The 12,761-nt window shown below is 43.0% G+C and overlaps 1 protein-coding gene across 2 annotated transcripts in view; it reads right to left on the bottom strand.

Annotated features, from left to right (window-relative positions):
- Positions 1–12,157, bottom strand: part of Ca10 (carbonic anhydrase 10) — a 494,041-nt gene extending 481,884 nt beyond the window's left edge. Inside the window, exons 1-2 of one of the 2 annotated variants that reach the window (XM_058571496.1) lie at positions 11,748–12,157; positions 10,183–10,809 (exon numbers count right to left, since the gene is read on the bottom strand). In XM_058571496.1, the coding sequence (XP_058427479.1) occupies positions 10,183–10,243 (61 nt within the window). In that variant the 5' untranslated portion in view covers positions 10,244–10,809; positions 11,748–12,157. The remainder of the gene's footprint in view (positions 1–10,182; positions 10,810–11,747) is intronic. The other variant, XM_046420608.2, reaches the window with a different exon arrangement.
- Positions 12,158–12,761: the final 604 nt, after the last annotated feature.

Raw genomic sequence — 12,761 nt, 5'->3', positions numbered from 1 at the left:
TGCTTTTGCTTTCTCTCAGTATCTTCCTGAAAAATCGACTTATCTAATCAGAAGTTAACAACAAAACTATTTTCCCCAGGTCCCCCCACCCCATTTTTTTCTGTCATTAAAATAACAAGTGAATAAATGGTAACAAATTATCCACCTCACCATTTCCTCACAGTTGTTAAGATCAAGGAGGTGATGACAGACGGAATTTGCACTCAAGGAAAGTAAATCCTCTCTCTCTCTCTCTCTCTCTATCTATCTCTCTCTCTCTCTCTCTCTCTCTCTCTTTTTTTTTAATTCCTAGACTCTCATCTCTTCTGTCTGGTAAAATCTAGTCAGCTATATCGCTGCTTAGTTCCAAAAGGGCCAGAGAAGTAATGTTTTTTGACAGGAGACTGAAAACACCATAGAGACCAGTCACTTCCTGTCTTGCTCTGCATCAAGACTAAAGGGTAGGGCAGGTCCTCCTGGGAAGCACTCTAATTCCATACTAACTACAGCACAATGAAGTGTTGGTTTCTCCCAAGCTGAAAATCACCATATCCTAAATAATCTCCTCTAATAGGAACAGAGATGATATATAGAAAGGAACAACAGTGAACCCACGGATCCTTAATGGTCCCATTTCAAGTCCACAATATGGTGTCATAGAGCAAAAAGGAGACGGAAAACATTTTAAACAATTCTAAGTGTCTCAAGCAAGGACGGTTGGTCAAACAAGGCTGAGTCTGAGAAGGAAACAGAAAACGATCAAATATGTTGTTCCCTGGATTGGTTTCCTTTCTCTCTGACTCTTTGCACATTTAAAAAGCTTCAGGCAGCAGAAGGAAGAGGGAGACAGTCTGGTCTGCTTCAGCTCTTCCTCGATTGGCCTTAGGTCTTGTCTCCTAGCCTCCTGAGAAGTCTAGAAAGCAATTCTAAAAAAAAAAAAATGACTCCTTCTTATTCATTTATGTATTAATTTAGTCATTCATTATTGATCAGCTCTGCATTCCAGGCACTGGGTTGGGCAATGAGAAAAAAAAAATCCACACTATTTGCATATCACTAGACAGAAATTATACCAGGACAAAGATCATAGCTATTTTGTTCAGTACATTTAATTGTATGCCTGGTCCAGTACCCGACTTCATAGGAGATATCTATTCGTTAGCATTTGTGCAATGAATGGACAAACACATGAAAGGGTAGAAAAAAATTGAAACCGCCATGCCTGTTACTTTGTTATTTCCAGAGTCCTGTGAGATATTTGTCATTATCCCAACCTCACAGAGCAGGAAAGAACTATGCTCAGTCAGTAAGTGTTGCCATCAGAACTGTTTTCCTTGAGGGTAAAACGTAGCTGTGTATGTAGTGGGGGAAGAGGAGAGCGGAAGGGAAATGTGTTGACTCATATCCTTCAGTTAATGTGTTTATTCCAGCTCTGGCATTGCTGCCAAATGTGTTGCAAAGCCAGCAAGACTTGGCTCTGGAAAACTCACCTGAAAGTCACAGGCTTCATTTCCTACTGCCAGCCCCTTTAGCCACTGGGCATGAAGTATTAGACAAAGTTAAAGATTAATTTTGCATTTGTTGTGACAAAAGTGTCACCTCATCCAGAGAAGGAGGCAAAAGCATTTGTAGGCTGTCTGCTCCGTAACCACCGATAATCTCTCTGCTGCCATCCTGATGGCACCTTCATGCAAATGTAATCAAACCCAAACACTGTCTGTCCCATTCCCACCCCAACCTTGTTAATAAAGAGCAATTATGGTTTTGTTATAAAGGTGATCCTAGGCCATTTCTCATCACCCAGCCCCCTCAACCCAGCCCAACTCCAGCATGCTAAAAATCTCTTCAAGTTCTGGGATGAAAACCATAAAAAATATTATAGGGAATACTCAATAATCAGACCAAAGTAAGATGATAATTGACACATTGCAAAATCCAAAGTCAGCCAATAGATTTCTGGCTTTTTTTGGTAAAGTATAAATACCTAGCAATAAAATAAGTAAGGAGATAACCTCTATAATCTATATCTGAGTTGTCTCAAAAGCTTTTGAGAATTCACCTGGAGCCAGATACAAACACTGAAAAATGACCAGTGATCTTGGTCAAATGGAGCATAGGTGGACCAGAGCCAGAAACTTCACCCCTGACTGGTCAGTTCCTAATGAAGAGAAAGATACAAACTTCATACTTTTTTGGGCCTATAAAGGAGGACTCTTGCAGGGCACAGTGGCACACACCTGTAATTCCAGTGGCTTGGGAGGCTGAGGCAGGAGGATCACAAGTTCAAAGCCAGGCTAAGCAATGGTGAGGCATTAAGCAACTCAGTGAGACCCTGTCTCTAAATAAAATACAAAATAGGGCTGGGCTCAGTGGCAGAGAGCCCCTAAATTCAATCCCCAGTGCCAAAAAAAAAAAAAAGGAGGCTTCTTCTGCACAGAGGGACATTATTATATGCAAGGCATCATGGCTATTGAAATTGTATCTCCTATCACTCTCGACCTCAACCTCACCCACCACACTCCACTCTAGCTGTTGCCATATTGCCCTCTTGACCAGCGCCTTAATCCTCCTTTGCCTTTGCAAATGTTGTTTCTTATGGTCATCCCTTTCCATCACACTCCTCATCAGACAAATCTTTCAAGCCAACACTTCAACATCTTTCAAGCCATAGCTCAAGCATCTTCTGACTAACATGACATACTCTTACCTTTACCCTCTCATCTCCAGGAGGAGTCAGATATCCCTTCTCTGTTCCCTTCAAACACTTCCTGTATCTTTTCATTACAGTACTTAACACATTCGATTGTAACGATTATTTTTTACATTAGTCTCTTATTTGATTACCAAGATTTTGGAGGGCAAGTTCAGTGTCTTGTTCATTCTTGTTAGCTCCCCAATGCCTCAATAGTTCAGTATACCCTCAACAGGTGTTGCATGATTAGGCAGACAAAGGAGACATGTTCATTTTACATCTCTCTAGTCACTCTCTAGTAACTGAAACATTGAGAAGGTGCAATGGGTATATGATTCAGGGTACCAAGAGCATATTTTCCCAAGTGAACATTTAGTCTATTAGAAATGAGAGTTGTGCAGATTTTGGGAAGGTAAAAATGCTGCAAAATACTTGGTATTGCTTCAAGCATCTGTTGTGTGTCAAACAGTGTATCTACTGCTTGGCCTAATTTATCTTCGTGACATAAATGCATGTATGGGTGATTGGTTTCTCTTGGCCTTCGTCTACTGTTAAAGACATTATTGTGATTATTCATATACAAACTGAAGACAGTTGCATTTGCTTAACATGAAAATACTAAGTCTCAAATATCAGGGTAAATCAGGGTCACAGGAGAGATAAAAATGCTCCCCTTTCTCTTTTGTTTATTTGTCACTCAAAAGGCTGGTTGAGCTAATTGATCTAGGAGGCTAGGATGTTTTTCAATAGGTTTTTGTGTTTTGTGATCAAGAATAAAGATTAACAAGGGGAAAAAACAGTATGGCTTGTTACAAAGTATAAAAATATTTTATTAAGTTGCAAACAAATCTGACTATGTCACTTTCCTACCTCCTCCTTTGCTTCTCATAAAGAAAAGCTAAGGTCTAGACTGTTCATCTTGGCTTGCAAGCTCCAGGTTATTTGTTTATTTATTTATTTAGGCTGTACTAGGCAACAAACCCAAGGCTCTGAGTATGCTAGGTGAACACTTTACCATTAAGCCAGTCCTTATTTTTTGTAGTCCTATCTATAATGACTTTTTCATCCCATTACCTCCATATGCCTAAATCACTGTACTTCTCATATTTTGTTTTTTTACAAATCTCCTACCAACAAACATACCGCTCTTGACTCCTGCTATTCCTTCCTGCTTTTCTCTACTCTATAAATCTTTCCTTTCCCCACTTGCAACCACTGAGCTACTTACACTTCCTTTGTACTCCCAGAATACTTTGTGCACACCTCTATCATATAACACATACTATCTTGTAAATATGAAGAACCGGGTGGTGTTCATTATTGTGATTCTAGTCTGTGGCACACAGCTCTCAATACTTTTCTATTTGAACGCAGAATAAAATGACTAAATAATTAATTGGCATTTACAAGAAATGGTTCAAAGTGTCAACAATAATTATTATTATTGGCATCAATCATAATGATGATAATGAAGAAGATGAACTAAGAATAATTTTGTGGAGACAGCTTCAATTCACTGATGACCACATGCCAGACACTATGAAAGAAATATCTTATGTACATTTTCTCCAGTCCTTATTTTACAGATGAGGAAGCTGAGGCTCCTAGAACCCAGACGACTTTCCCAACACAACACAAAGAGTGAAAGACAAAGTTGTAATTCACAAGTAAGCCTGTCTTAGTTCCAAAGCCTGTGCTTACTCTCATATGTTATATATATAATTTGGTCAGTCATATTCCAGATACTGAGCTGGGTATTTTACCAACAGTGCTTTGTTATCTTTATAATTTCCCTATAAATACCACGACCTTGAGTGTTATTACTTTCATTTTAGAGATAAAAATCAAACCTCTCTCTCCCTGTCCCCCAAAGAACTGAACATTCTGCAATTTAAATAGGTTACAGACTATGCAAATTCAGCACTTACTGGAGACCTTGCAACACTAATTTAAGATCCAAAGCAATGTTAGAATTGCAAACAAGTTTGAACCAAGTTCAATCCATTGAATCAATGCAAGGAGCCATAACTTAAAAATAAAAATCACAAAGAGAATAAATATGTTAGGACACTCCATAATCTCTAATTCAATAGCTCCCTTCGTGGACTCCTCCCAACATTCCAGTATCTCCCCAAGTGAACACTTGATTTCAGCTCTTGCCTCCAAACATACTGTTTGTATATGCTATTGTCTGTGGACACACCCATCCCTCTTTCTTTCCCATCTCTTACATCCAGAACTCTAACATCCATCTAATATCCTCCCTCTCCTTCATTACTTGATTTCTCTCTTTTGTAGAATGTATGTCCTGTATTAAGCAATGAAGCATTACTCTTATTGCTCTCTATCAAAATACACTTTGGAATACAACTTTTATAATTATAAACAATTAAATGCTATCTTATACCCTCCTATATCATGTGTATGCTTCTCAACTTTGCTTTTACAACTCTATCTTAAACAGGGTCAGTACATAATATATAAATCCACAGATACTCTACATGTGCGATGCATGACGAATGGGATCATGTTCTGATGTTTCTTTTAACAATCCTCTAGAAATAAGCAAAGCAAATATAACTTTCATTTTACAGATGAAGAAACGAGACTGAGAGGTTAAGATAATTGCCAAAGTCACATAGGTGATTAGAGTTGTATTACAGAGTGGGTCTTGTGACTTCCATATTCTTTCTGTAAGGGCTTGCTACCATACCCATATGGTACCTGGGTCTCAGTTCTGAGCTAAACTCTAAATACAAATATGTAAACTTTAATCTAGTTAAGGTTATAGAAACTGACTTCCTCAATGGCAATCAAACCTCTCTCCTTACCCAAGAGAATGAGTCTCCACATTGCTATTTCTTTTTTTTTCCCTTGGGAATTTATATTAGGACAACTCTCTTTACTCACTGACCAGTGCCTGGAGAGTTTCATCTAGGATGATGGTTATCTGTTTATGACTGGCTGTCTGAAGTCACGTGAGAAACTCAATATAGAGAAATCACATTATGAATGAGAGTATTAGATGAGTAGTGTGGGTAGGGTTCATTTGCATTTAATAAGATATTCTATTTGAAGTCATATTGAATGCAAATGTGTCATTTTGTAAGTACTTTAAAGTTGGGTCTACACCAAGTTATAAATCTACAAGCAGAATAAAGAAAATTCTGCTGATCTCCTGGGTATTGAGTACTACATGGTTACCAGGTAATTTATTAACTTTCCAGACTGCATCTCAGTAGTTGGTTCACAGCTTTAAACTGGGTTAACTTCATGATGATGCACCAAAGCCTAATACAACTGCTCTCATTTGTGTGAGAAGGAAAATTAGAGATACTTCAAACTTTCTGGCCAAGGCATCCTTGGAAGTAGGATTCATGGTCAATGTTATAAAATGTGCTTGCTGATTTTATAACTGATGTGGAAGAACACACAGCTCTACTCTACATTAACCAAACCTATACAGTCTCAGATTTGTAGAAATAAAAGATAAATTGATATACTATGTGTCAGGCACTGCGATAAAGAAAATAAATAAATAAATATATGTATATATATATTTAATTATATATACACACACATATATATATAATCTCATTTAATCCATGTAACAAACTTGTGGGATGTGTACTATTGTCCCTTTTCTACTTACACATAAATAAATTAAACTGAGACCATTTCAATATTCAGATTAGATAAATATTCTGTGCTTATAGGAACTGCTGATTATGAGATGCAGGGGAATCTGGGTGACAGTTTCATCCACTGAGTTGACAGGTACAACAAGTCAAATACAATCTCAATTCTAGTCTCATACTATAGTTTTTTGCTTTAAACTTCATTTCCAAGCTCTTCTAAGACTTACATTCAATGAACCCAATTTATTCTTTCAATTAGAAACATCAAAATACAAAAAAATTAAAACATTTCAAAGAAATCTTGAATCAAACATAAATGATATATTGAACTTTCACTATTAGACCTAGGCTAAAGCTCTGTGGACTTTCATTGCTTCATCTACAAAATTACCCCAAGAATTCTACAATAAAAAAAAAAGTTAAAATATCTGCAAATATATTTAAAATGTGTAAAAGCACCACACAATTTAAATTGTTATTGCTACTATTATGAATAAACTGATGAAGAAGTAAAGTTATGTAAGAGAGGAAATAGGATACATTGTATGAATTAAATCAGGCAGCTGTCTTTTTGACCAGGAATTTCTCTCCTCATGCTCAATGTTCATTCATTCTCGCTGATCTGAGCTGCTTTTGTGGGAAAGGAATGATTCTCTTGCTAGCACAGAAAAAAAAAATCATTCTGGTTCACTCTCATTCTCTCTCTCTCTCTCTCTCTGTGTGTGTGTGTGTGTGTGTTTATCCATTCCTGGTCTCTTTACAGATCCTGCTGCCTTACATTTTCAGTAAAATAAGGTCTAAATTTAATGTGGAGCCAGAAGAGTTCCCTGCTCATGGCATTCCTTCTTTAAGCTCGTTGTGTTGTCATTAAGAGGCCAATATTAATATGATCTCTTGGAGGAAGGACACACATGCTACCTACCCAGAAGCTAGCTAAGCCTGGCCAAGCAGACCCTCAGTCTCATTTAACTAAATTACCAGTGCAGAACCATCAGTGTGCCAAGCCCAGGTAGCTGTACATAAGCAATATCTACAAATAAACATAGTAAAAAAAAAAAAAAAAAAAAAAAACTCCTGGGGTACACTTTTAATTTGGCTGGGGGTGTGATGGAAGAAGAAATTGGAAACTTTGGTTAACAAGACACTAAGCAAAAAGCTCAGAGTGTTACTGAAAGCAAATGCCATCAAATGAAATTCAGTCAATATGCCTTCCATAGGCCAGAGCTATTACCAACATCTTCCTTCTGTAAAATGTTTATACTGCAGATTTGGGCTGGTCTTTTCCAGTTGTGTGTTCCTCCATAATGAATTCCACCCTACTAATGCATCAATCATCAGTGTCTGGGAACTCAGTGAAGATGAACACCCATTTACTGGTCAGGGCAACTCATTCTAAGATGGTGAAGTGCTTTGTTTTTTATTTATATTTTTTAATTTATGATTTAGTAGAGCCTATGATCACAGGGTTATGTTCCTTTTAGTAAAGCTCAGTTGTGAGCAAATTAAAACTGCAAATCATAGAAACAGAAATGAAAGACCCACTAAACTCTCCCTGAGGCATAATTATTCAACCTTAGTGCTTTGCATTCCTATATATCCTAATGCTGTCAGATAGGAGAAGAAAGGAGACCAAGTCCCCAAACTGTGGCAATTGTGAATCATGATTATACCACTAATCATAATTCAGACATACACAGGCATCACTTAATGGGTAGTTTTGCTTACTGGAGGAGGAGATCACTTTGACCATGGAGAAAGAATGACCTTTTGAAGTTAAGTTTATGGATGTATAAATACAGAGTACATGTCTTCATAAAGTGCAAATTAATGCAGATCTTCACTAGGCATTTGGAATGCTAACCTAGTTTCCTGTGTTTAGCTAATAGCTAGCAATTTTGCTTATACTTTTATCCTCTCATTACACAGCAATGATGATTATTTAGTAAATACATGCGGAAAGCCACAGGGTTGGTAGCTCTACTCCTGGGTTAGAAATAACCCCTCCTAATGTTCCTATTTGAATAATTTAGTTGCTGATACACCAAATCAAATACAGCTATGACAGGTATCCCACCAAGACTTCTTTGGGAGGCTAAGCACAGATTCCTCAACTTGTTCCCCTATGGCATTGCCTGGCAAAATTTAGGGCAAGGGCTGAGGAAGAAGAAAATGCTAGGGGAAATCTAGAGCCTCAGTGAATGTTCCCCTTTTGTTAATCTTTAAGGGACTCAGATGGCTTGTCTGATTGGAAACTTATTTATGATGCTAGACAAGGGGGTAGGCAAAGCCTATTTAATTACTAGTTAAAAAAAATATTCTAGAACAAGAGAAAGAGTTTGCAAAAGACATGAAGAAGAAAAAGAAGTAAAATGCGGCCTTTTGAGATGTCACCCTGTCCATCCTTGGACATATGATTGATATAAACCTTTATAGTCATCTTGGGAATTTTACTCGTGGATGCATTATAGAATAAAAGTGTACCCACTAGAGAAATTGGGGTGATCCCAGGTACTTTTTCTTGTCTGTACAATATACAACATCACTCACTACAGTATTACAGAGGAATATTATAAAATATTTCTTAGTAGGATGGGAAAGCCCCAAACACTAATTTCAAATAACTGATTCCCAACTCCTGCATTATGAGGAGACAACTGAAATTAAGGAATGGTAGCTGGAACTAGGTCCAGGTAAGCTTGGAACAAGGGTTTTTAATATTCAGAATCAGGTCTGGTTTAGGGGATGGAGACTGGAAGGGCTAAAGGAAGAAACAGGAAACATGTCTCTCCATCCCCAATGCTGCTTTAATGGGTTTGCTCACAGGGGCAAGGTTCCTGCTCTCTTTTGGTGACTTCATGGGAAGTTGGCTCAGTCCCCAATTCTGCAGAGGGAATGCAGGCAGAAAGGAGCACAGCAAATGGGCTTCACTCTGGGTGCTTAAACAGCAGGTGTGAAGGGAAATGGAGTGGGTGCTGGCCAATGGGAGGAGCCACTGAACTGGGGAATATTGCTGGTCCTGGGGCTTTTCCTCACTGGTTCCCTCCCATCCTGGGTTTCCTGCACCAACAAAGACACTGCTCAGAAATCAGAATCCCTCCCAACACATGACCCTCAGGGGCAGCCACACACAAGCCCTACCTCATTTATCTCAACACCCTGGGTTCTCATCTGCTTCTCAAATCACAGGCTGGCACAAGTAGCCTGAAATCAGTGTCTGAGCTAGCACATCTTCACTACTGGGAATTAAGGAAGATCATGGTCTAAAGTGGTATTGGTGATATTGTTTCAGACGGGTTTTTCTTTTATTTGTGGTGGAGGGGGGCGTGCCACCAGGTTTCAAACACCTCCATCCTTCCGTATTTAGGGAAGGCATGGAGGATCTCTTGGGTCCCTGATGGCATTCCCCAGTCCCGCATCCTCCTGCAGTCTCTTGAAAGTGTCTAAACATCAGGGCAGGGCTGTTCGTCCATTTTGCCAGACAGGAACCACCGAGTTTGGGAACTTTGAAAGCCAGGGGATGGGGGTGGGGGTTGCCAAGGCTCAGATTTCGGCGCCAGAGTTCTCAGCCAGAAAAGCAGTTGAAAATCAACACCCATCTGCCTCTTCTTTTTAAACCCCCACCTCCTTCTCCTTTTTTCCCTTCCAGGGAATCCACACAGATCCTACCCTCACCAAACACACACACACACACACACACACACACACCCTTTGGGCTTGGAGGGTTTTGATTCTGAAAACAGCAAACCCACAGAAAGGAATGGGTCTGTAACACCCCTCCCTTCCCGCCTTATGTCTACACACAATAAAATCCCATACATTCCAAACATCACAATATCAACCAAACCCGCCCCGTGACTCCAACACGTCCCGTACCTGATATGCAGACGATGAAATTGGCTTGAAGAAGAAAAAGCACCTCCCAGACTATTTCCATCCTCTGATTCTCATTCCAAGTGCATCACTCGACGGGAAAACAGGGGGGGAAGGGGGGTGCCCGACACGGCACACATACACACACACACACTCCCGAGCGAGCGCACACTCGCACTCCCACCCGACAGCCGGCCAGGGACAGTCACCCCCAAGATCAATATCGCAGTTTGAATTGTTCCAGCAAATCTCCCCTCAGGCTCGACGGATGTGCGCCCCAGATGTGCTGACACATGTCCGATGCCTCGCTGTCTCGGAGGTCTCCCCACTCGCGCGTCTCTGCTCCTCGCACCAGTGGTGGAAACAGCACTAGCAGCGGCAGCGGCAGCCACCTGAAGCCACCAGCGCTGGGCTCTTCCTGCAAAAACGAGACCCCGATCCGCCAGGCGCCCCAAGAAGACATAGACGATAGCCCCCCGCCGGGCCGCGCCGTGCAGTTCCGGGCTCCCGGCAGCTCTTAGCTCTCTGGCTAAACCCAGGCAGTCCGCGACAAGTTGCTCTCGAAGTCCGCGCCCCTCACCGGGGCATGGTCAGAGGGTGGCTTCTCCGCTCAGGGACGTTCTCCTCCTGCTTCCGGGGGTGGGAGGAGGAGCAGACACAGCAGACAGACAGAGAAAGAGAGGCAGGGATTATTGCCAGAAACCGCCGGCCACCGGCAGCCTCCGCCGACCCTCCCTGCTCCCCAAGTCCGCGCGCAGCCGGCCGCCTCCAAGCCGGGTTGGGGCCGTGTGTCCAGAACCCAGAGCGAAACCGCTGGGCGCAGAAAACCGGGGCGCGTTGGGGGACCCACTGGCTCCCTACGTCGCGCGCGCGCGCTTTCTGCTCCTTTGCTATTTTCCTGGGCTCCCCAGAACCCCCAGTTGCCTCGCTTCCATCGCCCGCAACTAGCGCCGCCGCCGAGATTTTCCGCAATGCAACTGCAGGGGTCGTTATTTCCTCGCCTACGGATCCCGACGCTTCCCGATTCAGAGAGGAGGAGGAGGAGGAGGAGGAGGAGGGCAGGTGGGGGCGGGAGGCGGAGGAGGAAGAGGAGGAGGAGAAGGAGGCTCGGCCAGGTGAGCGTTCTCACAGCCGCCTGTAGTCCCAACGTCAGCTGGGCCTCCGGGCAACCGGGGGCGGAGGCAGAAGTCCAAGGTGGGGAAGTGAGGTTTAACCCGGCCATAAGGAGGAGGAGAAGGCTGGGCGTCAGAGCTTGAGGCCCTGGCCACTGCCTCGGCCCCAGCCCCTGGCGGCCGCCTCTGCGATCCGCCCCGCCCGGCTGCCTCCGTTACCCTCCAGGATCTTTGAGTTTCTCCTCTCCTTAAAAAGAACTTCGCGCCTGCTTGTTCCGCGCAGGAAACCCAGGCGGGACTCATCCTGGGAGTGCTGTGCTGTGCTCTCCCTCCGCTGCGGAATATTGGGGATTTTTTTTTTCTGCATAATTCATTCCCTGCCCTCTCCCTTTCATCCCTTTATTGCCCCCTCCCACTCCTTCCCCCTTTCTGCTCTAGTGCCAGAACACTACTTACCCCAGAGTTCTCCTCTCTGCAGGTTCCTAAACCAGGTGCAACTCTTGCCTGCAAGTCCCTCACTCCCTCCTCCCGAAAGGGGAAAAAAACGTCTTTCTAAGTCCACTGGTTCCAGCAGCGGTTGCTACCAACTGCGCCTTTACTCAGCTCTGGGAGGATCCGAGACTTGGAAAACCAGGCCTTCGGGAAACGGCTTTCCCTTCTTGTTTTTCTTTTACTCTGTTTTTCTTTAGGGATGCTCTAGTGCTTTGGAGGTTTTTGGTGGGCTTCAGGATACTCTCCGCCAGCGACTCAGCAGCTTCCAGCGAAGATTTCCCCCACGAAACCCGTGCGCGCGCACACACACAAGCCCAGCGCGCGGTTCTCCACGGCCCCAGGGGAAGGTGGGGGCGGTGCGAGCACCACCCACCACCCAGGGCGAGCCGGAGCCAGCCGGTCCGCAGAAGGTCTAGTAGTGGAACGGGCAGTCTGAAACCTGGGAAGGACTTGTACCGGGCTGCAGTGTGGATGCGGAGAAATGCAACGAAACCCTGCGCTCGGGACTGTTCGCCTAAGAGGACTGAGAGTGAAAGGAAAAGAAAAACTGCAGCAGATTTGTGTGCCCCCCCCCCCCCTCTCTCTCTCTCTCTGCAGTAGTGGTTTGCGAAAGCCCCAGACCTACCTCCTTGGGGTGGGGATGCTGAAGAAGAGGAGGGCAGGGCAAAGGGAATCCCTGGAAAGACCTGGGATTTCTCAACGCGCTTGCCCTGATTATGAACTGTGACGTTTGGAGATTTTGCACAAGCGCGGATGGACACACACACAACAAACACAAATACACAATAACCCGCAGTATATATATATTTTTTACTTTTAATTTTTTGATGTTTAGAGGCCATTTTAGTATGAGCCTCCATCTGCAAAAAGGGTGGATAAGTGGAGAGGAAGGAAGTGTGTGGGGGTTGAGGGGGAAGGGGGTGCTGACACGGTAGAATTCATATAGTGAGTCTTTCCGCAGCGAACCGGACACTCACG

Source organism: Marmota monax, unplaced genomic scaffold (genome assembly GCF_021218885.2).
Source record: "Marmota monax isolate L192 unplaced genomic scaffold, Marmota_monax_Labrador192_F-V1.1 WCK01_AAM20220418_F8-fsc00064, whole genome shotgun sequence".
Lineage (NCBI taxonomy): Eukaryota > Metazoa > Chordata > Mammalia > Rodentia > Sciuridae > Marmota > Marmota monax.
Note: the sequence above shows the minus strand (reverse complement) of the source record. Positions and strands in the feature narration are given on the sequence as shown.